The sequence below is a fragment of the Sphaeramia orbicularis genome, chromosome 8, assembly GCF_902148855.1.
Source record: "Sphaeramia orbicularis chromosome 8, fSphaOr1.1, whole genome shotgun sequence".
In the NCBI taxonomy this organism is placed as follows: domain Eukaryota; kingdom Metazoa; phylum Chordata; class Actinopteri; order Kurtiformes; family Apogonidae; genus Sphaeramia; species Sphaeramia orbicularis.
The window spans coordinates 2901276-2928843 of NC_043964.1; the positions used below are offsets into that span (position 1 = coordinate 2901276).

Sequence of the window (27568 nt, forward strand, 5' to 3'; positions counted from 1 at the left end):
CTTCAACATTTATACTAACTGGAGTTTATTTATTTTAATTTTTTTTAAATGCTATAAATGCAAAAAATATGCTGATAAAATGTTAACTGCTTTTCTTCCCAGATGAAAGTGTATTTGTTTGAACAGTCTATTAGTTTAACTTCCAAAGGCATTAAAGAATTAGATATAAGTTGAAGACTAACGAATAAGAATAAAGACTAAGTTCCGCACCTTGGGTGACAGGGCTTTTGCCATTGCTGCCCCCCCCCCCTGGAATTCTCTACCCATTCACATCCGGAACTCCGACACACTCACCTCATTCAAAAGCCAACTTAAATCCCACCTCTTCAGATCATCATTCAGAAACTGACCGCCCGTTCAACCTCCTCCACTCTCACCTACCTTCTTTTGTGTGTTTTTCTTTTGTCAGTATTTGTCTCTGTATTTGTTCTTCGATTACCATTTAGTATTAACCTCGTATCTGTTTACTCGTTGGATGTATGTTTGTCCCTTGGTTGTTTACTGTAAAGCGTCTTTGAGTACTTAGAAAAGCGCGATATAAAACTGATGTATTATTATTATTATTATAATTATTATTATTATTATTATTATTATTATAAAGGTAACAGTTACACCAGCTAAACAGATACAAAGGTTGTCTATCGAGTCCTCTGAAATTAAGGTTTATTTGTAACATAGTATAGCAAACTATTATATGATCAAAAACAAATCAATTAAAAAAAAACAAAAAAACAAAAAAAAAAAGTCTTCTGTTTTGAATGTCTGGGGTCGCCAGAAATTTGTGATGTTGAAATGGGGTCACGAGCCAAAAAAGGTTGGAAACCACTGATCTATGGTGATAAGTGTGGGGATCATGTGACTGTGTGGTTCCAGACTCAGGTATTTTCGTGGTTACCTTGGTAGAGTCCTCTCGGGCGGAGCTCCAGCGGGCCCGGTGACTTCGCCTGACCACGCCCCCAGTGGAGGCATTGCCAAAGGGATCCAGATGAGCGGTGGAACCTACCGGGAGGGACCCGCCCCCATGGGAATACCTCAACTCCAGGGCGCTACCTGGCAGAGAGCGACTGAAGAGATGGAGGGGCGGATAAGATGATTGAACGCAAGATGAAACGACTGTTATTGCTGCAGGGGAAATCAGGTTGTGACAGTAATTACAGTATAAAACCACACAGAAAAACAAACACGTAAATAGCACAACACACCCACAAAGAGTGAAACTAAAGTGAGTACAGTGGGAGTAAGGGATCACTGTTGTTGGTTAGAAGATTAAGAAAAAAAAAATTTGCATACTAAAATGGAGAAGAACAAAACATACAACACAAAAAAAAAAATCTATGCATGTATGAAATGAAAGGTTTTCTTTCATGTTATGTAGAAAGGTGCATCATCTTCCTATTAACAGCTCTGCAGCAAGGTTATTATTAGCGTTAACGAAAACTAACGAAATGACGAAAACTAGAATTGTAAAAACATTTTCGTTAACGGAAATAAATAAAAACTATGATTAAAAGAAAAAATGATAACTAACTGAAACTGTATTGTGTGCTCACAAAACTAACTAAAACGAATAAAATGTATGGATAAAATTCGCTTCGTTTCATCTTTGCCAATGTCGGATTGATATAAAATCGATTTATTTCCCTCAAGCAATTTTAGCTGCTGGCACCATATGATATTTAACGGTCCGTCACTTCTCATTACTTGTGGTTTGGAGTCATCTTTTCATCCCCACTCTACCTGGAAAAATGGAGACTAAAGTTGGGAGAAAGCAGCAGAGTCCTGTCTGGGATTTATTTGGATACGACGACAGAGAAGAAGAGAAAAGATATTAAAAAAACTATAACTAAACTAAAACTAAGCATTTAAAAAATAACAAAAACTAATAAAAACTAGCAGACCTGCTCTAAAAACTAATTCAAACGAACTGAATTAGAGACAAAAAAGTCCAAACGAAATAAAACTAAACTATAATGACAAATCCAAAACTATTCGAACCTTGCTCTGCAGAAGTCTGTAAGTGTGATGATGATAAAGTGCAAATGAGAAAAATGTGTTTTCAGTCAGTCAATGAGTGTGTATACATATCAACGCTGTTTCAGCCTGCGATTGCTGACAGTGTTAAACGCCTCCAACACTGACTGATTTATCTACAATGTCTGACAAGATAACAGACACACAGTGCATGCAGGAGACTCAAAATAATGGTGCGAGTTTCACTCTTCCTGTGGCGTTGATGTTTAAATGGAACCAACCTGGAATAAGAACCCCCGGGTCTCGCTCTCAGCTGATCTAACTCCAGCTGAATCCTTTCCAGCTCAGCTATCAGCTGGTCCTGGACATGGAAAAAAGACCGAGTTGTTGAAAAAAAAAAACCAGAGAATATGTCGACTGACTTCAACTAAAAATGAATCCCTGAGGCATAGTCACCTTGTTTGCCAAGAGATCGTCCTGGAGTTTCTTCATGTTGGAAAGCTCTTCAGACAGGGCATTCTGGAGCACAAACAATGAATTTACTCTTATTTTAATTAAGCTTCTTCATACTGGAAAGCACGGTTAGCAAGAAAAATATGCAATTATTTAAAGCTGCACAGGAGAATTTTGTGAATGAAATGATGACCACGGTTAGAGAAAGTAATTTCCAGCACCTGGAAATCTTGTAAGGGGAAAATTAGAGGCAGCATCGAAATGTTACAAATTTTTTACTGAAATGTGAAAAATAACCAGAAAATGGAAGTCGGGTTTTTTCACTAAAACAAGGTCTGAATCCACAAAGAATGGCTTACATCCACTAATTGTTCATGGAATTGCACAGAATTTGTGCACAGAGTCTGCTCTGTTTTATGCACCTATTCACAAAAGACATGGGATAATTCCATGCTGGCTCAAACACACCCATGATGTTTTGCACCTGAGCTCAATTTGCCCTTTGTTTCTCTGCGCACCGATCAGTTCATAATGAAAACAGTAACCCTCCAAATACATGCCTTTGATGAAATATTACAAATAGGCTCCAGCAATTAATGAAATGTGTCTGATTAATGTGTGACACTTAAAGTAATGTTAAAAAAACAAATAAGTTAAAAAAATAAGTCCTTACTGAGATAAAAGAGAAAGTATTTTTCAGATAAAACACATTTTATATTATTTTGCATGATATTTAATACACAAATTCACATGTAACATGGTCAAAAGGACATGAAAATTACACGCTACTGTTTTTATTTTTATAATTATGCAAGACAGAGTGTTTCACAAAAATGGCCACTATTGCAAAATCATTTGTGATTAATATGCGTTTAACTGGGCTGGTTCTGCATGTAACTCAAGTGGACATGATGGATTACACACGAAACCTGGAATGAGACTGAGATTCATGAAAAACCCACATGTCTGGATTAGAAAAACCACTAGGATCATCAAATTTAACACAGTGTCTCTATTTATGGTCTATATAAGACCATTTACAGCCATGTTTTCAAAATAAAATGCACTGACACCTAGGTAGTTTTTCATGTCCCAATTTGGATCCGATCTTTAGCCCCAAAATTTTATTAAAAAAATCAGTAATTTTGGGATGGCTCAGAGTAAGAGTATATATTTTTTTGCATTTATCTGAGGTCATTATTAGGTCTATCCTGGGGGGAAATATGTCTACATTTGTCTTTTATTATTGGGTCTAAAAAGATGGAAAAGTGCCAGGAACCAAAATGAACCCAGTTTCATAGAAGCGTCCATCTGTGTATTTGCTGAAACAATAGTACCGATTTTCTGTTTGGTGTCACATCTGGATGTGTGTCACGACCTCTTTGAACCCCAGAGGAGGTTGTGTGTGTTTATGCACATGACGCAGCAGCTGTAACGGCGAATGAAAGTGATTGATGTTGTGTGTTCTGCAACTGTTAGACTGGACTGTGGGCTAATAAGGAGCAGCCTGATCGTTAGTACTTTTTATAATCACTTACAAAAAACTCAAAGTCTTAAGAGTTTACAAAAAGTGAACTCAATGAAATCAAGCTTAAAAAATTCAAAGATTTGGAGAGAGAGAGACAAATACAGAAAGAAGTAGTGACTCAGAGGTGGGTTTGCATGCTTTAACACCAGCTTGCTGCAGGCGGTATTTGCAGCAGTCCAATTGCACCTGTGCTCATCTTCTGTGAACTAAGCAGTTTTTGTATATGCTTGTTTACTTGCATAGAATGGGGCTGATTTTGCATCAAATATACGAATATTCCTTAAATTACAGCGGCGCTATCTGTTTTGCCATGCAGTTTGCAGTGACTTCTACCCTTTGCGGGTACTTTGTGCATAAAAGACAATATTTTTGTCCTGGTTGTACTGGTTTTGTATTGTGCAATCCTTTTCTCTATCTGGTTTCCAATAAGCATTTTTTAATTACAAATCACTGGTATTTCCTTTAATTTAAATATGGATGCATCTATGAAACTGGGTTCATTTTGGTACCTGGCACTTTTCCAGCTTTTTAGACCCAATAATAAAAGAGAAATGTTGCCCCAGGATGTACCTAATGATGACCTCAGATAAATGCAAAAAAATATATATACTCTTGCTCTGAGCCATCCCAAAATTAATGAATTTTTAATAAAATATTGGGGCCAAAAATAGGACCCAAATTGGGACATGAAAAACTACCTTAGAGACCTTATACATTAGAGACCTTCTAGTCCAGTATGAACCATCCAGACCACTCAGGTCATCTGGTGCAGGTCTGCTCTGTGTTCCCAAAGTCAGAACTAAACATGGAGAGTCAGCGTTCAGTTTCTATGCTCCATATATCTGGAACAAACTACCAGAAAATATCAGGTCTGCTGAGAGTCTGAGTTCTTTTAAGTCCAGGTTAAAGACTCACCTGTTCACTGCTGCCTTTGACTAAAAGGCTTTTGACTTTTTAAATTTTATATTCTCTTTGAAACTCTGCACTGCAACTTTTACTTTAATATGTGTGTGTTTTTATTTTTATTTTATTTTATTTTGATTTTATGTGTTGTTTTCTTACTCGCTGTTTTTAATCACCTTTTATATGTTTCTTTTATAATGTTTTAAATGTGTTTGTTTTTGTTTCTTTTATTTCAATGTCCTGTGTGAAGCACCTTGAATTGCCTTGTTGCTGAAATGTGCTATACAAATAAACTTGCCTTGCCTTGCCTTGCCTTACCTAGGTGTGAGTCCATTTTATCTGGACCACATGGCTGTAAATGGTCTTATACAGACTATAAATACATTGTGTTTAATTTGATGATCCTAGTGGTTTTTCGAATCCAGACATGTGGGTTTTTCATGAATCTCAGTCTCATTCCAGGTTTGGTGCGTAACCCATCGTGTCCACTGACGTTACATGCGGAACCTGCCCAGTTAAACGCATATAAATTGTGAATGATTTTGCAACAGTGGTCATTTTTGTGAAACACTCTGCCTTGCATAATTAGTTTGATTCCCAAATGGACCTGTAAGAGAATAAAAAGATATTTAAAAAAATAGTAGCGTGTAATTTTCGTGTCCTTTTGACCATGTTACATGCAGATTTTTGGATTAAATATAATATAAAATAATATAAAAATGTGTTTTATCTGAAAAATAGTTTCTCTTTCATCTCAGTAAGTATTTATTTTTAAAATAGACCCACAGTGCTTCCAAACTTGCTTCATAACGTTCGTCTACATCTGGTTTGAATTTTTAGCCACTCTGTCCTGTTTTTAGGACCAGTTTCATGGAAGCACCCATATTCATGTGTTAAGTAATCTTCATGTGGCACAGAGGTGTCAAACTCATTTTCTTCCAGGGGCCACATTCAATCCAATTTAATCAAAAGGGGGCCGGACTAGTAAAATAATAGTATGATAACCAATAATGACAACTCCAAATTGTTTTAGTGCAAAAAATAACATTCAGTTATGCCAATATTTATGTTTACAAACTATCCAAACAAAAAGGATGTGAATAACCTGAAAAAAATTACATTTGTTAAGATACATAAGTACAATTATATCAATATTCTGCCTCGATTTATCATTTCTACATATGCGTTACAGATCAGATCTACAAAGGCACAAATCATTTAATAACAGGCAGAATATTGTTCAAATTGCACTGAATTTTCTTTAGACATTTCAGATTGTTCATAATTGTTCAGGTTATTCACTTTTTATTGTTACAGGATAGTTTGTTAATGTAAACATTTTCATAATTTAATGTTTTTTGCACTAAATCAAAGAGAAAAAATTGGTGTTGTCATTATTTATAGGTTATTATGATATTATTTTTGAGTTTGATGCCCTAACTTGCACTTTGCAAATTCATCCCACGGGCCGGATTGGAACCTTTGGCTTTGGTTCTGGTTTTGGCCCCCGGGCCGCATGTTTGACACCTGTGATGTGGCACAACAGCAAAACTCACTCAAGTTCCGTCCTGGAGGGCAGACAATTTGGATCATAAACTGAAATCAGGACGTTCATTGAAAGAAGGAATCGATCTTCTGGTTTTAGTGCAGGTGTGAGATGTGCACTGTGTTGACGCTTGCTTTAGTTTTTGGACGTCACCTTTTCTTCCAGTGCAGCCATTCTCTCCTTCAGATGAAGCTGCAGCCTTTCGTTGGACTCAGACAGTAGCTTGTCCACTGTGTCGGAGAGACGCTTGTTGTGTTCATCATTCATCCTCTCCCTCTGCCTCGCCTAAGGGGGAGAGAGCAAGACGGGCGAGTGCGAGAAAAGAAAAAAAATGAGTGTGAGGAGGGAGAAAAGAGAGGGTGGGAGGAGAGTTAATAACAAGCATTCTGCTTGACTGAGAGACAAAGATTTCTATCTGAATGTGCACGGTCAAATAGAAGGTTTAGAAAATTACTGCGCCTTTGTGCCGCGTAAAGCTCGACAAAGAAATGGTATGAAAGAGGAGGAGGATGAAAACAGACTAAGAGAATGAGAGAAAAACAAGCATGACTCACTCTCTGTAACTCCTGGTTCTTCTCCTCCAGTTGCGCCTCCATCTGTCGCAGTCGCTCCTCAAAGTTGCCATGACGCTCCTCCGCCTGAATGATTGGAGAGGAAGGAAGCAGGGTTGGAGCGTGAACTATGGTGCGACACTAATACAAATTAACACAAAGGAAACAGCTTGTTGACTCAGTCTACCAATTAGTTACATGCCTGTACAGATCACAGCGCAACAGAAAATTTTGTTTGCTTGTGTCTTACAGGGCATTAATCTTATCCTTCCACAGGAGCCATCTTGCCCGAACATGTGAAAAGTTAAGGCCAGGACCCTAAAGTTTGGCTAATGCCGGTTATTTGCCATGTATGAAGGAGTGTTTACAAGAATGCTAGAGGTTAACATATTAGCAATTAAATCAGTCAGTCATAGAGAATTTACGCAGTGTACAGCTCTTGACGTGTTAAACGCCCCAGGATCAAATAGCTGCGCTGACTGTGCCCTGAACTGCCTTTCATCTTCAATTGTTTTCTTAGGAATTACTGGAACTGCCTGATGAAAATATTTGGTATAAATCTGTCATTTGAGATCTTATGTTTCATGTCATTCATGCACGAATGCACACAAAACACACACACACACGTATTCTTGGCTGCGCAGACCCACATGCCCACACATGCCCCAAAAATACACACTCATGCGATCAGGCCTTTGCACAGAAACATATTCCCAACTGCACACATCTGTCCACATATGCATGCACCTGTGAAAATGTTTTGGTTTTTTTAAATCCTTTTTAACCTCATAAAAAGAGGATGGTTAAGGTGTGACAGAGCTATTATTAGTAGGGCTGTGTATCAGCAAGAATCTGGCGATACGATACAAATCACAATACTAGGATCACGGTATCACAATATATTACGATATATCACAATACTGTTTAAAAGGCAGTTTTTAAATTGGTTTTCTTTCTATTTTTCTAAATGATTATTTCCTGGAAGAATTGAATTACACCAGAAATCTGCACAAATACTAAACACATTTTTATTTGATCACAACAGGATCTGATGCTGTATCACAAAATTTTCCTCTATTAAAACTGAAATTCTGTTTTACAGACATTACAGTTTCAGATCCTGTTCAAATGTTCAGATTCTATTAGTTCACAACTAACATCAGAACAGTATTTGAGTGCAATACCAACAAAAGAACTAACATTATTTAACAAAAGAGTGTTAAATAATCATAAATAAAATATAAACAACAAAGAAAAACAAAAAAAACAAAAATGAACCTCCACCATATCTGCATTTGAATAAATACCTAAAAATATTGATAGAGTACTTTTTAATATCGATACAGTATTGCGAAATGAAATATTGGATATATTGCAGAACCGATATTTTACACCCCTAATTATTAGATTATATTTAGTCTTTATGTTTTTAATATCAGTTTAGCTTTATTTAAATTTATACGTGCATAAATATTTTTGATTTATGTTGCAGATTAACCAGTTTTAATTCATTTTGTATTCATTTTTCATGTTTTTTCAGGTAAGCCTTGACATAAAAAATGATTTGCAAACCTGTTTCTTGAAAAAAACTGAATTATTCCACTGCTACATCCTTAATTCATTCAGAAAATTAGCAAATTATTTGGGCAAAGTGGTGTTTTTAGTTTTATTTCACTCATTCTTTTGCTGTTTATTTGACTTTACTCGTAGTTTTTCTAATGAACACACACATGCACACACACCTTGTTGAGCGCCGCCACTCTCTGGGCGAGCTGGGCCTCGATTTCAGGCAGCGTCTCAGCCCTCTGCAAGGTCTGCTGCAGCTTCTGCTTGGCATCATCCAGACGCTCCTGAAGCTGTCGATTCTTCTCCTCACTCTGCAAGTAGACAGCATGAGAGGGAGCGGAGGTGAACCAGGGTGCACAGGTGAACATTGCCAAGGGCAGCAAGCATGATTAAAGCAGTCAGGGGGAAGAGAAAATGCATTAAAAGGCGCAATCTATGTGCCAACGTGAAACGTAGCCAAGCTGCCAATCAACAGCAGAAACATGGATACACAGAGGGATGAAAGACTACACCTGTCTGTAGAGGGACTCTTTGCTAGCCAACTCGTTCTCTAGTTTATCTTTTATGTCGTGGAGAGACGTCGCCTCCCTCTGGGCGCTCAGGTACCTACAAACCAGGACAAACAGCAGGCAGATGGGAGGAGTGAGGAAGGAACCGCTGGGAAAAAGGCTAAATATGAGAGTTTATAGACCAGGGAAAAACACAAACCTCCGTTCTAATGTTGTAATCCTCTCCTCCATGTCCTCTCTTTGACAGAGTGCCTGGGAGATAGAAAAGAAAAAAAAAAAAAGTTGTAAACATTGCAGTAAAAGCAAACAAGTACATTTAAGTGTTTTAATGCACAGGTGTCAAACATGCGGCCCGGGGGCCAAATCCGGGTCCATTCCGGCTCTTGGGATGAATTTGTGAAAGGCAAAAATTAACTAAAAATTAACACTAAGATATTATCAACCCTTTTATTTCAGGTTCCACATTCAGATCAATTCAATCTCAAGTGGGTCAGAACCAGTCAAATACTATCATAATAACACAGAAATAAAGACAACTCCAAATTTTTCTCTTTGTAAACGTACATATTTTCATGTATTTACACTAAAACAAAGTGTAATTTTGCAAAAAATGTGAATAACCTGAACAAATATGAACAACCTGAAATGTCTTTAGAGACGTAAGTACAATTTTAACAATATTCTGCGTGTTATTAAATGTTTCGTGTGTTTGTAGATCCACTGTGATCTGTACGTTATAATGTACATGTGTAAATGATAAACTGAGGCAGAATAGTGTTAAAATTACACTTATTTTTTCAGTTTGTTCATGTTATTCACATCTTTTGAAAGGATAGTTTATAGATATAAACCTGTTCATAATGTAAATTTACTTTTTTCGCTCTAAAACATGGAGGAAAGTTTGGAGTTGACATTATTTCTATATTATTATGGTATTATTTTACTGGTTCAGCCCACTGCAGATCAAATTTAGCTGAATGTGGAACTGAACTAAAATGAGTTTGACACCCCTGTTTAATTGGATCTTATACTTTATTTGAATAGGGTACTTCCATTTCACGCTATTGTGTACTTTATTACAAACTTGTACAAAATATTGTATGTCAGCTTTATTTACTTCTGCGATGATTATTTTACATCATGGGTAAAGTTTTTTTCAATGCAACACATAGTCCTACAAAAAAAAGCATGTAGTCAGCTCATATTCCACGTATCTATGAGCTGTTAAAACCTCCATCTAATAATGCTGATCCATGCAGGGGTGCCACTACCAGTTCTGGGCCTCATGAAAGCTAAATGTTGTGAGCCCCTTCATAAAATTCAGTATTTTGTCTATCTGTCGGAGTGTGTGTTGGGGGGGAGGGTAACATCAATGTGCTAGTGTGAAAACGAAACTGAAACTTGCTTTGAACATCCGATTCCCGACTTCTATGCCTCTATTATACAGCGGATCTTACAGGACATTTTCACAACTTCTAGCCTGTATCCACTGGACCCCCTCTTCTGCTCTATGGCACCCCCACAAATGCTGGGCCCCATGAATTTGCCATGTTTACCCCCCCTTATTGGTGCCCCAGGTTCCATGTATACTTTCACATCGTTCCATGTCAAAAAAACGTCTAAATTCTCTGATATCTGATCAAAAAAACAAAACAAAAGAAAATCAGGGTTTCCATTAGCTTCTGCAATGAGCTAACTTCAACTTTATTATTATAATTGTTAGCATCCAAGTATCCAAATAAATAACTCTAAATAACTGAACATCAATTGTAACCAAGTAAATCAATCAGTGAATCTATAGCTAAATATCCAACTGTCAAAACTTTTGGTGTTCTAGGTAGGATTTTTATGTTTTAACTAATATTTTCTCCAAAGTCAGTCCTTCCTAATATCAGTCATTGGGACCAAACCACTACTTATACAACAATACTCTAATTACATTTTGCTACTAAAGATGTACTTTTTTCAAGCGGAGCGTTTACTTATATAGGAGCGTTTTTACTGTATTCACTGCATTCATGGTTAATTTGATGAGAACAGAGGGTGTACATGTAGATAAACTCTAAGTATAATATTTGTACCAGTATTCTCCAGAGGGGTTTTAGTAAGACTATAAGAAATAAAATGTGACGAAAGAACAAAATAAACAACAAAATACCATAAAGGTAAACTCAGCGCAGCACAAGACGAAAATCTGCACATTCAGAAACATTACATAGATAAAAACTCGACAAAAATACTGATTTGTTAGCGAAGTGACCAGGATTTGGTAGCTATCTGAGGGGTGAAATCTGTAACAACTTTCAAGGGATGAGGTCCAGAGGTTTACTCTTTTCAGACCGTTGTATTACTACTACTAGTACTGTATTAGTATTACTACCTAAACTACTACAACTTAAATTAAGCATCTGAAAATGGAACACTGCCACTGAACAACTAACACAGCAACAGAAAACAAAGCCAAACACAGAGGAGGTCAGAAGTCATGTTTACAAGTACATCAAAGGGAACTCACTGGAATTGGTCATTATCATTGTTTTTATTTAATTAACAATGATGAGTGATTAATAGTAGTGAATAGTTGGTGTTGACAGATTTCAGAGACATCCAGTTATGCAGCTGCATAAGCCCGAGAAACAAATAGAAACAAGGTGGAGGCAAACGGTGGGAAGATGAAGGAGATGAAACAAATCAAACAGGGAGTAAACTGGCTCGACCGCCTCCCAGCACAAAATGCTGCACACACCTTTCAATCAGCTACCAGTGCACTGACTGATTAACAGGGCTGCATCCATGCAAACATGCCTGCAGCTCAACTCATGGCACTGTCACCATGGCTACAGGGTAGAGGCTCTTGTGCGTACAGTAGCAGCCGCTGCTGCCAAGTAGGCAAATGGTTTTGTTACCATAGCAAACTGTTACATATTTCTGAATATGAGCAAAATAGAGTGCTCTGTGCCACTGTGAGAGACACACATAGTGGCAGTTTATTGTCTGTCAACAGCTCAGCCAGTCTCACCTCTTTCACATCTCTCTGTAGTTTCTGGTTGGCCTCCTCTGATCTGGCCAGCTCCCTCCTGGCGGACGTCAGCTGCTCCTCGATCTCACCGACCTGACGGGGAGTTACATTGTGAGATATAAGGTCGAGCAAGCACGCATCGTTTTCCGTCCATTACCATCTTCAGCTCGCACTATTGTGTTTGTTTTGGCGAAAGCATTAGAGCAGAAGAGCGTCCCTGAATCAAATACCTGTCTGCACATGAGGGCCAGTCTCTCTTTCAGCTGGCCCAGCTCTGACCTCTGCCGCTCGATCTCGCCCTCTCTCTGCCTGTCGATGTCTCCGTCATCCAAGATGGAAGAAGGTCCGTTGGGAAGTCGCTGAATGCAGGAGAAAAATTCAATCAGCTGTACAGCAGTTTCATACATGTTATGTAAGAACATTGTAATAACGTGAAGAAATGTACGACATTTTCACTTCATAATATAATAATGCTGCATTCCAGGCCATTTTTTGAGCCTGTAAGTCACAACTTCAAACCACGACTCACGACTTTGTAACGTTCCAGGCAAGTCACACCAAACTGCCCGAGCGCAAGGAATTGTGGGAGCTAGATGTAAACAAACCAGCATGGTGGACCGTACATTATGCTCATTTACAATCATTTTGTATCGCCAAAGGTGTTTGTTCTTTGCTTATTTGAGGAAAACAGAGGATGAAAAACAGCGCATAAAGGCGGCCATACACTGTGCAATTATTTCGCTCATTGCACGCAGGTCCATCTCAAACTGTGCGAATCAATGGTAAAGTCAGGCTCACGATTCATGTTCTTACACTGTACGGACCGATGCTCGTATGCGACCCGACTGCTCACACTGTAGGACCATACACCAGAGGACGCACCACACTGTAGGACCATACACCAGAGGACGCACCACACTGTAGGACCATACACCAGAGGACGCACCACACTGTAGGACCATACACCAGAGGACGCACCACACTGTCGGACCAAACACCAGAGGACGCACCACACTGTAGGACCATACACCAGAGGACGCACCACACTGTCGGACCAAACACCAGAGGACGCACCACACTGTAGGACCATACACCAGAGGACGCACCACACTGTCGGACCAAACACCAGAGGATGCACCACACTGTAGGACCATACACCAGAGGACGCACCACACTGTCGGACCAAACACCAGAGGATGCACCACACTGTAGGACCATACACCAGAGGACGCACCACACTGTCGGACCAAACACCAGAGGACGCACCACACTGTAGGACCATACACCAGAGGACGCACCACACTGTAGGACCATACACCAGAGGACGCACCACACTGTAGGACCAAACACCAGAGGACGCACCATACGTTCCAGTGTTGTATCCGGAAATACAGCGTTAAAATACCAAGGAATCCGGAAGTGCATAGACGATTGTGTATTGGCGTGAGTCACGAAATGGTCATGCTAAACAAACACCAACGAGCTGCTTTGGTAATATGTGCCATTATCTGTGAGGAATCAAAAAAGAAGAAAAGACGACCACGTGTTTGGTGCAGGAATCGTTTGTCCAGACGTGGACAGTATGGGCTGTCAGTCCTACAGCAAAGGGAACTAGAGGGAAGATGAAAAAGATAAACTGCACTAGGACAATAGCCAGTTACTGTTAGCTTAGCATTAGCTTACAGTAGCTGGCTGTTATTGTATTGGCACATGCACAGTGTGAGAATCTGAGGCCCATGGGCTCGTGGCACTGCTTTGACAGTACCATACCCTCACGAGGAGCGAGCAGGATTTCAAACAGCTCCGTTTTCCTTGCGAACACACGATTGCTGGTGGTGAGGTGGTGGTGAGGAGGCACGACACACCATTAGAAGCACATCTGGACCCATCCCAGAAATAGTCGCACGAGTGAGAAATCGTCTCTAAAATCGCACAGTGTATGGACGCCTTTAGGCAAGAGAAGCTGTTCCACCTTTTATGTTATTTGTATGTTTGGATTCATATTTGGTATTAATTTATTGTTGCACTCATTGGACTGAAAACTAGCTAACACTAGAGCAGCTGATTAGGCAGAACATTTGCAGATAAATAATATCAGAGCAATACTTTGTTTTAATAAACAATCTGCATAAACATCGCATCCATGAGGGGACACCATTGCTATGTGACGTCAGAACTCGGAACTGGGAGAACATGGATCTAGTACCAGTTCACGGGTGGAAGTCACAGGTTTGACTGAACATTCCAGTGCATTTTCACTGGTAGAAGGATGGAAAAACACCAGTTACAGGTGGACTGGAACGCAACGTAACTCTATATTTTGCAATAATAAACAACCTGAATGTAATATGCAAATAAATATTCCTGGAATTTTAGAGTACATGATTACACATTGCAGTGATTATTGCTAAACACCTGAGTCACACTTTGAGCAACTTGTGATGCAAGTTGTAACTTTTTGATGAAGTCCGACTGTGGGATAAATACACTGCAAAAATCAAAATCTTACTGAGAGTATTTCTCTCATTTCTAGTCAAAATATCTCATCACACATAAAATAAGGCATAATCACCTAAAGAGTAACTTTTCAGTGAGATATAAGAACTGATTTTTAGACAAGATCTCGAAAATCTTATTTCAAGAAATCTTACTTAGATAATTTTCACTTGTTCCACTGGCAGATTTTTTTAAGCAAAAAAATTTTAAATTAAGCAAAAAATCTGCCAGTGGAACAAGTGAAAATTATCTTGGAAAGATTTCTTGAAATAAGATTTTCAAGATCTATTGTCTAAAAATAAGTTCTTATATCTCACTGAAAAGTTCCTCTTTAGGTGATTAGGTCTTATTTTAAGTGTGATGAGATATTTTGACTAGAAATGAGGAAAAATACACTTGGTAAGATTTCTATTTTTGCAGCGTATGATAAGTTGCCTTTTATGAATAACTTCTGAGTCAACCACAACACTGGACTTACAGCGTTATTTAGCAGGATTGTTATAACTTACATAAATTTAACTTAACAGGTAAAGACATCCATTTTAGTTGGTTATTAAATAATACTTCCAATACTCATCACAAAAGGGTAACGCTTACATTTTTTAATAACCCTCACCATATGCAATACTTTTTACCAACAGTGCAAAATTTATAACACAATCTATTTTAAGTGTGTATCACAAAATGCAGGGTATTATAGAAAATACTTTCAGCCGAGAGAGTGACAGTAACACACATAATTTTGTACTGAGTATGACGCTGCATTTTTGGATAACTTTAAGACGTTCACTGTGGTTTCAATAAAAAAAACTAGTTTTATTTGTAAACACAATTATCCTGAAGTTTCATTTCAGTAAAATGGAAGGTGCAGAAACAGGGATCATTTTGAAAGTGTCACATTAAATGCATTTCTTACCTCTTTGCCGTTGTCTAGTCCTTGCTGCCTTCGTTTGATTTGGTCTCTTAAAGTCACAACCTGAAATAAGACATGACAAAAGTCAGAGACTCCGTCCACTACCACCTGCAGAAACACTATCACACATGTGGACTCACCTCTTTTTTCTTTTTTTTTTTTTTGATAATTTTTAAATTTATTTTCATTGTGCATATTCAAAAGTACAACACAGAAAAAGAAAGAAATTCACATTTTATGATACATGATTTTGTGACACCTAAATTTTAAACCAAGGTTCTAATAGTTTTGGATTTTTCATTATAGTTTAGTTTTATTTAGTTTGGACTGTTTTTTTTCTCTAATTCAGTTCATTTTAATTTGTTTTTAGAGCAGGTTTGATAGTTTTTATTAGTTTTTGTTATTTTCTAAATGCTTAGTTTTAGTTTCTTTATATCTTTTCTCTTCTTCTCTGTCGTCATATTCAAATAAATCGCAGACAGGACTCTGCTGCTTTCTCCCAACTTCAGTCTCCATGTTTCCAGGTAGAGTGGGGACCAGAAGACGACTGGAAACCACAAGTGACGGACCCTTAAATATCATATGGTGCCAGTAGCTAAAATTGCTAGAGTGAAATAAATCGATTTCATATCAATCCGACATTGATGAAGACGAAAATGAAGGGAATTTTATCCATAATTTTTATCCATTTTAGTTAGTTTTGTAAACACACAATACAGTTTCAGTTAGTTATCGTTTTTTCCTTTTAATTATAGCTTTTATTTATTTCAGTAAACAAAAAGGGTTTTTTTTCAATTCTTGTTTTTATCATTTCGTTAACAATAATAACCTTGGTATAAACCACCCCACCCCACCCAGAACCAATGGCGACCCCCATACTAACTCAACCTGGATCTCAAAATTCTCTAATAAAAACAAATACACGTATATAGATGGAAAATGAATATAATTTACAGATATAAACAGATAGGTGATCAGGATAGTCATAGATAATTCTGTCTCACTCTTTCTTTAACCATAATGTAAACACCATCCCACATACTAAGGGTTTTTTCAATGGGCTGCATGCATCAGGGTCACTGACTACAGGGCTGTGTATCGGCAAGAATCTGGCGATATGATACAAATCACAATACTAGGATCACGATACAATATATCACGATATATCATTATACTGTTAAAAAGACAATTTTTTGTTTGTTTCTTTTTCTAAATGATTATTTCCTTCAAGAATGGAATTACACCAGAAATATGCACCAATACTAAACACATTTTTATTTAATCACAACAGGATCTAATGCTATATCACAAAATGTTCCTGTGTTCAAACTGAAATGATGTTTTACAGACATTACAGTTTAAATGTTCATATTCTATTAGTTCCGAACAACCATCAGAACAATATTTTAGTTCAATCCCAACATAGGAACGAACAGTATTTAATAAAAGAGTGTTAAATAACAATAAATAAAATATAAACAAAACAGAAAAACAAAAAACCAACAATAAACCTCCACAATATCTGCATTTGAATAAATACCTATAAATATCAGCACAGTACTTTTTAATATCGATACAGTATTATGAAATGAAATGAAATATTGTGATATATTGCAGAACTGATATTTCCTTACAGCCCTACCACTGACCTCTCACGTGGACTCACCTCTTGAGAGGAGGACTGCAGCTCTTCCTCTAGGACTCCTACGCGCTCTAAAGCCACCCGTAGCCTCTCCCGCACCTTTTCATCCAATGCTTTGTGATGCTCGAACAGGGATTTGAGGGCCTTCAGGACCTCCACCTCGCTGGAGACGCCGGCTGGGGACTGAGCCTGCCTCTTCACCACAGTCATCCTCAGGCTACGCTCATGACGAGACACCAGGCACTCCAGATGTTCCAGCAGCAACTGGAAGAACATGTGGTTTAAGTTAAATAAAACACACGGCATTTAACTGAAAAACTGTCTGAAATCAAATCAACATCGTACACACTGGAGCTCTGCAGGTCTCCTGATGCACATTGCATGTTTTCTCCTGTGTGTCCGGATAATCTGCACCACTGCCCCTCCCTAACAAGAGCTGCTTGGAACCAGGTGAACTGTTCATGTTTATATTCATCTTCATTGGAATCAAGTTTTCTTTGTTTTGTGCTGCAGGACCACCTGCCCATGCGCCAGAGTCTCTTCAGGTGCTAATACTTAAAGGTGAACTGTGCATAAAAGGGGTGTCAAACATGCGTCCCAGGGGCCAAATGCGGCCCATCAAAGGTTCCAATCCGGCCCCTGGGATGAATTTGCAAAGTGTAAAAATTCCAGTCAAGGCTGTGGAACTCATTTTAGTTGCAGTTCCAAAAACAGACCAATCTGATCAACAGTCAAATAATAACAGCAGAAGAACCGACAAAAAAGAATGACTGCAGATTTACTACTGGGTTTGATGTGACAAAAAAAAAAAAAAATTACATTATGTCTACAAATAATGACAGCTTCAAATTTTTGTCTTTGTTTTAGTGCAAAAAATAACATTAAATTATGGAAGTATTTACGTTTACAAACAATCCTGTAACAATAAAATGTGAATGACCTGAACAAATATGAACAACCTGAAATGTCTAAAGAAAATTCAGCACAATTTGAACTCTTTTCTTCCTGTTCCTCAGTGTTTAGTGTCTTTGTAGATCTGATCCAGAATGCACATGGACTAATGAGAAGTGGAGGCAGAAGATTGTTAACATTGCGCTGATTTTTCTGAAGAAATTTCAGTTTTTTCAGGTTATTCACATCTCTTTCGTTTGGATAGTTTATAAAAAGAAGTATTTTCATAATTTAATGGGGTTTTTTTTTACACTAAAACAAAGACATAAATTGTCAGCGGTCATTATTTATAGGTTATTCTGTTATTATTTTACTGGTTCGACCCATTGCAGATCAAATCAGGCTGAATGTGGAACCTGAAAGAACATGAGTTTTAGAACCCTAATGTATACTGTGTATGTGAACTAATTCTATGTAATGTATGTGTGAACTTATGCCATGGAAAGTGTGGGTGTAGCCATAATTTTTAAAGTGTTTCTAATTTTATGAATGCTGGTATTTTACATCTTACCCAGGGACAACAGTTGAAAAATAGCTTTTTTGCTAATACTGGCACATTTACAGAAATGTTCATTAATGTGTACTGTCCCCGCTAAATAAACAAATAAATAAATCTGTCATCTGTAGTGCTTCAGATGATTACTGATAACCTCACAGGGTGCATGTTAAAGTCTTTTAGAGCAGGAAAAACAAAAAGACTACAATTAGAATAAAAATAATAATATGACATAAACATTCAGCCCCTGCATATATAACACATAAACATTCGGCCCCTGTATATATAACATATAAACATTCGGCCCCTTATATATAACATATAAACATTCGGCCCCTGTATATATAAAATATAAACATTCAGCCGCTGTATATATAACATATAAACATTCAGCTCCTGTGTATATAACATATAAACATTCAGCCCCTGTATATATAACACATAAATATTCGGCCCCTGTATATATAACATATAAACATCCCTGTATACAGTATATCACATATAAACATTCGGCCCCTGTATATATCACACATAAACATCCCTGTATATATCACACATAAACATCCCTGTATATATCACACATAAACATCCCTGTATATATCACATATAAACATCCCTGTATATATCACACATAAACATTCGGCCCCTGTATATATAACATATAAACATCCCTGTATATATAACATATAATCATTCGGTCCCCTGTATATATACCACATATAAACATCCCTGTTTATATCACATATAAACATTTGGCCCCTGTATATATAACATATAAACATCCCTGTATATATCACACATAAACATCCCTGTATATATCACACATAAACATCCCTGTATATATAACATATAAACATCCCTGTATATATCACACATAAACATCCCTGTATATATCACACATAAACATCCCTGTATATATAACATATAAACATCCCTGTATATATAACATATAAACATCCCTGTATATATCACACATAAACATCCCTGTATATATCACACATAAACATCCCTGTATATATCACACATAAACATCCCTGTATATATCACACATAAACATCCCTGTATATATCACACATAAACATCCCTGTATATATCACACATAAACATCCCTGTACATATCACACATAAACATCCCTGTATATATCACACATAAACATCCCTGTATATATAACATATAAACATCCCTGTATATATCACACATAAACATCCCTGTATATATCACACATAAACATCCCTGTATATATCACACATAAACATCCCTGTATATATCACACATAAACATCCCTGTATATATCACATAAACACTGGTCCCCAGAATACTGACTCGTGTGTTGTTCCGTTCGGCCTTCAGCTCTCCTATCTCCTCCTCTCTCTCCAGCAGCTGCTCCCGGCACAGGTTGAGCTCTTTGGTCAGCACTGCAAACTCCTGCAGGATCACAAGAGGGCGCTGTTATCGACTCACTGCTGCATGAGGTCATGAGTGCATTTTAACCACAGTGATCACGCTCATGACATTTTAAGCTTAAAAGAATACAAAGATTGATATCCAAGATCATTAATGTTCCCATTAAGCCCGAACCCCTCCTTATCACATCGGGTGTGTCCGATATATTTGAGAATCTAAATGTGACTCAGCACCACTTCCTCTCCTACTGTGTTGTGACAGTTTGAGTTTGAAGCTTCAATTTATTTATTTTGTATTATTTATTTCTTTTTTTAAGGGGTGCCAGCCAGGTCTCTCTCCTGGCATTTAAGATGTAAAGTCAGTTTGTCGGTTTTATTCAGTCTTTTGTATGTGCTTAAGTCTTTGTTTTTGGTTATTTAGTTTTTGTCTGTTTGTTATACCTCAAACTACACAAAGGATGCAAGTCTTAATTAAACAGACACCCTACACATTAAATGACAGAAAAAGAAATCACACATTTAAACCAATTAAAATTCAAAATCATGTATTGAACATTTAATGCACAAAAACACACAAATTCAAATCATAAATCCCCCCCCCCGCCCCACAAAGTTCAAACTCAAAAAAATCCACCAACCAAGCAAAATCAAACACAAAATTTCCACTTTAGTTTTATATCAATCTTTTAGAAGAAAAGGGGAAAAAAACCAGTTCAGTTCGTTTGAACTAAAAATTCCACTCCGGGTTTTCCACAGTTTCTCAGAAAAAAAAAAAAAAAAAAAAGATTCAGTTCATCCACGAAATGTATAAAAAAAACAAGTGCACAGTTCCATGTCAGGGCTTTGAAGAAAACAAAAAAAAAAAAAAAGGATTTTACTCACGCCTTGTCTTCACTGCTCTGTCAGTTAGTCAGTCTGTCGGTCAGTCAGTCCAGTCCAGTCAGTGTGAAGTAACAGCAAAGACACTAATCCTTATGGTCTGCAGAAATGCAACTGTCCCTACACTGAAGAGGTGGCTAGAAGAGGTAACCAACACACTTCACCTAGAACGGATAAGATATAGTCTGAAACATACATTTTCACTATTTAATAAGACCTGGAACCCCTTCATATCATATGCTGCAGTTATAAGTCAGATATAATAATACATACCAAAAACACAAAATACAAGTCAAAGATCAAGAGGTCCTCACTGGTCAAGAGTTTCGATTTGTATTAGTTTATTGTTGTTCTACCTATGTTGTATTTTTTTTTTATTTCTCCAAAAAATGTAATTTGTGTGCTCAAAACTATATTCAAACTTAAATGTCTCCAACACTGTATACACAATTATGTAATTTTGTGCTTCTATGAAGCTGGTCCTAAAAACAGGACAGAGGGGCTAAAAATTCAAACCAGATATAGACTAATGTTACGAAGCATGTTTGGAAGCATTTTGGGTCTATTTTAAAAATAAATACTTACTGAGAAAAAAGAGGAACTATTTTTCAGATAAAATGCATTTTTATATTATTTTATATTATATTTAAAACAAAAATCTGTATGTAACACGGTCAAAAGGACATGAAAATGACGTGCTACTATTTTTTTTTAATATCTCTTTATTCTCTCACAGGTGCATTTTGGGAATAGAACTAATTATGCAAGGCAGAGTGTTTCACAAAAATGACCGCTGTTGCAAAATCATTCACAAATTATATACGTTTAACTGGGCAGGTTCTGCATGTAACATAAGTGGACACGATGGGTTACACATGAAACCTGGACTGAGACTGAGATTCATAAAAAACCCACGTGTAGATTAGAAAAACCACTAGGATCATCAAATTTAACACAATGTCTTTATTTATAGTCTGTATAAGACCATTTACAGCCATGTGGTCCAAATAAAATGCACTACTATTTCATATCCCAATTTTGGTCCTATTTTTGGCCCCAGTATTTCATTAAAAATTCATTAATTTAGGGATGGCTCAGAGCAAGAGTATAAGTTTTTTGCATTTATCTGAGGTCATCATTAGGTACATTCTGGGGCCAAATATGTCTACATTTCTCTTTTATTATTGGGTCTAAAAAGCTGGAAAAGTCCCAGGTACCAAAATGAACCCAGTTTCATAGAAGCACCTAACTATGAAAATGAGCCCTGAATGTTTCACTCATTCTGTATGTAAAATTGTTGCTCAATAAAAAAAAAAATTTGAAAAAAGAATATAGAGATATTCGTCAAGAAGGTTGGATTCCCAAACTTCAGGACAAAACAGCTGTTTGAAGAGATTTTTCTACATGAACAGAAACTTATGAGAGAAGCAGCTCAGTCCCCTGAACGAACGCCCATTCTGTAAAAACTGTGGTGATGTTTAACATTTTCTTCATAATTATGATACCAGATATACTGATATACTCCAAAATGTAAAAATGTGCGATAAGTGACAGTTGGAGGTGTTGCGACAGATGGGAGTCATTTCCAGCAGCTCTACTCTCTGTCATGTAGCCTACCACGTCTTCGGCGTAGCCTAATAAACATAAACATTTACATGAGAATGCATTAGGTGAACTGCTCTGCTGTAACGACTGTCGTAAACGTCAGGACAAGGTTGGGTGTTGTTTGAGAACTGACACATGTGCATCAAACTACTTAGTCTTTACATTTTCAAGATCATATATACATATCTAAAACACATACACATGACGTTGTAAAGAGGCTCTGTGGTTCCCAGCCTTTTGCTTGACCTCATTTTAACATCACAAATTTCTAGCAACCGCAGACATTCAAAACGAAGACTTTTTTTTTTTTTTTTTTGCTAAAATTAATTTGTTTTTGATCATGTAATAGTTTGCTATACTATGTTGCAAACAACTGTTAATTTTAGAGGACATTTAGTCTATATTAGGGAAGTAACAATTACTGGTATAATGATAAACCGCGGTAAAATTCCCGATGGTTAGTATTACCGTTTAAATTCTAGTTATCATGATAACCGTGTTTGATTACCGCACTTTGAAAACTCACAGTACTGCACATTTCCTGGAGAAGCAACATCTATCTATCTATCTATCTATCTATCTATCTATCTATCTATCTATCTATCTATCTATCTATCTATCTATCTATCTATCTATCTATCTATCTATCTATCTATCTATCTATCTATCTATCTATCTATCTATCTATCCATCCATCCATCCATCCATCCATCCATCCATCCATCCATCCATCCATCCATCCCTGAAAAAGAAACAAAAACAACTCAAACTTAATATGGAAAATGGTCAAACTCTGGCCATAAGGTTCCATCTTTAATGCACATTTGTATGTTTGATGTTTACATGTTAATATTTGAATGTTTCTGCCAACAAAAAAGTACATTGTGCCTGTTATTTTATTTGTTTTTTTGTTTGTTTTTTTCAAAATACAACTTGGTTACATTATTTCATTGTGTGTATAAGTATAAATACCGCAATAATAATGATAACCGTGATAATTTTGGTCAAAATAGCCGTGATATGAAATTTTCAAATCGTTACATCCCTAGTCTATATAATGTCTGTTATTGTGGACAGAGGCAGTAAATCCAGGTGTAGATTACTGCACAAAGGGAGAATTTGATTTCCCTTGGTCAGGATCTGTCCAGTCAGTCCAGCTGTGATTTACAAGGAGGACAATTAATACTGAACAAACAAGAACTGAAACTATGAATTATGAAAGAGCTGCAGCATCTGAAACTGACCACAGTGAACATTTGACACAGAAACAGAACCACAGCGCTGCAGTTTCACAACCACAGTTTGTCATGTCTGTTATGTTATTGTGATTGTCTCTGTCAACTCAACATATATTTTTTATTAGTAAGTTTTTTTTATCTTTATTTTTATCAATTACTAGAAATTTCAAGCGACCCTACATGGGGTCCCGACCAAGGTTATTATCATTAGGGATGTAACGATTACCAGTATAACGATAAACCGCGGTAAAATTGCCAACGGTTAGTATTACCGTTTAAATTCCAATTATCATGATAACCGTGTTTGATTACCGCACTTTTCCAGAGAAAACACCTACGTAAAGTTCTGCTTTTATGTCAAATATTTAGTTAGTTTTAATTTATTACAATTTTAATTTTCTATACCTAATATTTGGAACCAATATTCACTTTTAAAGTCTTTGAAAAGGTTCGTTAAGCATCTGTGTGTTATTTATGTAATAAATTATATACATTTTTCAAATCAGATTTTATTTTTTGTTGTGTGTTTTCTGTCCTTTTATGTTTTTATAGTAGGTTAAAGTGAAAAAATAATGGACAGATGATATTGATGAAGTTGTGCTGAAAAAAAAAGATACCAAACATGGGTATAGTAAACATTTGTTTCTATAGTATATAAAGGCAAAATCAAAAGGACTGAAAAACGGACAAAAAAGACTCAGACCGCTAAGGGTTAATATTTGAATGTTTCTGCAACAGAGAGTACATTGTGCCAATTATTTTATTTGTTTTTTTGTTGTGTTTTTTTCAAAATACAGCTTGGTTAAATTATTTCAGTGTGTGTATTAGTACTTTTTGAACATTTTGAGCACAATTTCAACAATACTGCGATAATAATGATAACCATGATAATTTTGGTCACAATAACCGTGATATGAAATTTTCATATGATTACATCCCTAATTATCACGAACAAAAACTAACGAAATGATGAAAACTAGAATTGTAAAAACATTTTCGTTAACTGAAATAAATAAAAACTGTAAGTAAAAGAAAAAAATGATAACTAACTGAAACTGTATTGTGTGTTTACAAAACTAAAACAGATAAAAATTATGGATCAAATTCCCTTCGTTTTCGTCTTTGTCAATGTCAGATTGATATGAAATCGTTTTATTTCCCTCAAGCAATTTTAGCTAGCGGCACCATATGATATTTAAGGGTCCGTCACTTGTGTTCACGTGTGCTTTCCAGTCGTCTTCTGGTCCCCACTCTACCTGGAAACATGGAGACTAAAGTTGGGAGAAAGCAGCAGAGTCCTGTCTGGGATTTATTTGAATACGACCACAGAGAAGAAGAGAAAAGAGACGACTAAACTACAATTAATACTAAAACTAAGCATTTAGAAAATAACAAAAACTAATAAAAACTAGCAAACCTGCTCTAAAAATGAATTAAAACGAACTGAACTAGAGAAAAAAAGTCAAAACTAAATAAAACTAAACTAAAATGAAAAATCCCAAACTATTAGACCCTTGGTCCTGACCCCACAGTTGAAAAACACTGACTTACAGAGTTTCTCTAAACATGTCCTGCCTGTTTCTGATTAAAAGTGGTAAAGTGTTAACCTCCTTTACCTCTCAGAATGCAACCCTCAAAGACTTGGTAAAAACCAGTTGGTTATACAGGCAACTGGTAGCAATCTTGTGGGATAGTTGGATGGAAAAACGCAAGAATGAAACAATGTCTTAAGTCTTATGACTGTGTTACATCGACGTTTGTTGCCAGAGACACTTTTTTATGTCTGCTTATTCTTTGTTTCTCTTACACTGTTAAATGTTGTTGCAAATACGGCCCCTCAAGAAAGAATAAGCTGCTTTTTGACTCTTAAGAGGTCGACCACAAACATGATGTCACGATTACAGACAAATTTAACCCTTTCATGCACGAATTATGAGAACCTTAATCCAATTTTTTTTTCCTGAGTGTTTTTATTCCTCTTTAGGCATGGAAAAAAAACAATGTGATTGATTTTATTTTATTTTATTTTTTTTTAACCTACTTTCATGGAGTTACAAAAATGTCCACTCAGCTGGACACCATGCGTTTAATTTTTGAAGCAAAGAAACATGCATTTACTGACATACTGTGTGAAAACTATTAAATAAATGTTTTTTTTAATGTTGCTAATCTGATGTTTTCTCACATTTTAACATACTATAATAGTGGTTATTACTCACTCAAATAATATGCAAAAAACAACAAAACACAACAACTTAAAAAAAAAAAACAAAAACCAACAACAACAAACTGTTAATTACAGTCTAATAACAACTAACAAGTGATTTACACTCAAATATGTTTCTGCGGATCAGGTTTATCAAGAACAGGAATGTTACAGTAACGGTATGAATTGCAGTGTATTATGGGATGGTGCATAAGTGTCCACTGTGTTGGTTGATATGCAAGTAAAACAACAAAATCCATGAATATACAAGAGAACAGCTGTAGACTAACTGTCCACTGGAGTGACCACTGTGCATGAAAGGGTTAAGACCAAACTCCGTTGTGAAATTATCTCTGCATGATGTTACCTCTTTAAACTTTGCCCAGTTATTGTACAGAATAAGAACCATCACACCAGTAAGTGAGGAAAATGTCTGTTTGGTTTACTGCCAACCCCCGCCCCCCCCTTAATCCCCACAGCACAGTTAACTACAATGAATAATTTGACATGTCTTGATTTAATTAGCCAACTAACACATTCAAGCAAACACACAGAGAATTTCATTGAATTGAGCGCATGCATGCTTGCGGCTCGGCCTAACAGCACGTATAATCTTTGCCATATCCACCACAGCGTTCACATTTCATAGCCACCAGGAGTCTTAAACCAGACCCTGATATAAAATCTAACAACCAGGTTTATTGCACGTGCTGCACCTGAAATTGGTTTAATTGCACAATAATCGTGAGTGGCTGTGCGTATGCCTGTCGTTAAAACAAATGCCTGGAGGTTAAATAAGCATGAGAGCTACAGGAATTATGGTCCATACAGTCTAACGTCTTCTATTTCCAACTGACAGCGGTCCAGTCGAATTGTTGTGATTTGGTGTAATTTACTCCAATTACGTATAATTGTGAGGTTAGCTACGTGATAGTTATGATTATCTTTTTTTTTGTGCAATGAAACGGTATCTATAGCGACAAGTCAACAAAGTGAAGGTGAGTGACATTATCAAGTAGACGACATTGGAACTGAAGTTAACTTTCAGTGACTGTGAACCAAGGTTCTAAGAGTTTGGGTTTTTCATTATAGTTTAGTTTATTTAGTTTTGACTTTTTTTTCTCTAATTCAGTTAGTTTGAATTAGTTTTTAGAGCAGGTTTGATAGTTTTTATTAGTTTAGATTTTTTTTTCTAAAGGCTTAGTTTTAGTTTAGTTTTAGTATTAGTTTTAATTTTTTTATATATTTTATCTTCCTCGCTGTCGTATTCAAAGAAATCCCATACCGGACTCTGCTGCTTTCTCACAACTCTAATCTTTACGTTGTCAGGTAGAGTGGGGACGAGAGGCCGACTCTAAACAACAAGTGACGAGAAGTGAGGGATGGTGACGTGTCGTATGGTACCACCAGCTAAAACTGCTCGAGCGAAATAAATCGATTTCATATCAATCTGACGTTGACAAAGACGAAAACAAAGGGAATTTTATTCATAATTTCTATATGTTTTAGTTAGTTTTGTAAGTGCACAATACAGTTTCAGTTAGTTATTGTTTTTTTTCTTTTAATTAATGTTTTTATTTATTTCAGTTAACGAAAATGTTTTTTCAGTTCTTGTAGCTGCATTGGTTTAATGAACGGCCACGTTTCATACTGATGTTTTTACGAAGATTTATTTTAACTCGTCATCAGACA

At 36.6% G+C, this 27568-nt stretch overlaps 1 protein-coding gene across 1 annotated transcript in view; it reads right to left on the reverse strand.

Moving 5' to 3' along the window:
* Positions 1-27568, reverse strand: part of LOC115424435 (liprin-alpha-3-like) — a 75985-nt gene that overhangs the window by 31436 nt on the left and 16981 nt on the right. The window contains 13 exon segments of the mRNA XM_030141706.1: positions 896-1064; positions 2253-2332; positions 2428-2490; positions 6555-6686; positions 6956-7039; positions 8695-8829; positions 9031-9124; positions 9227-9279; positions 12047-12139; positions 12277-12405; positions 15459-15518; positions 17122-17361; positions 19869-19970. Of these exon segments, the coding sequence (XP_029997566.1) occupies positions 896-1064; positions 2253-2332; positions 2428-2490; positions 6555-6686; positions 6956-7039; positions 8695-8829; positions 9031-9124; positions 9227-9279; positions 12047-12139; positions 12277-12405; positions 15459-15518; positions 17122-17361; positions 19869-19970 (1434 nt within the window).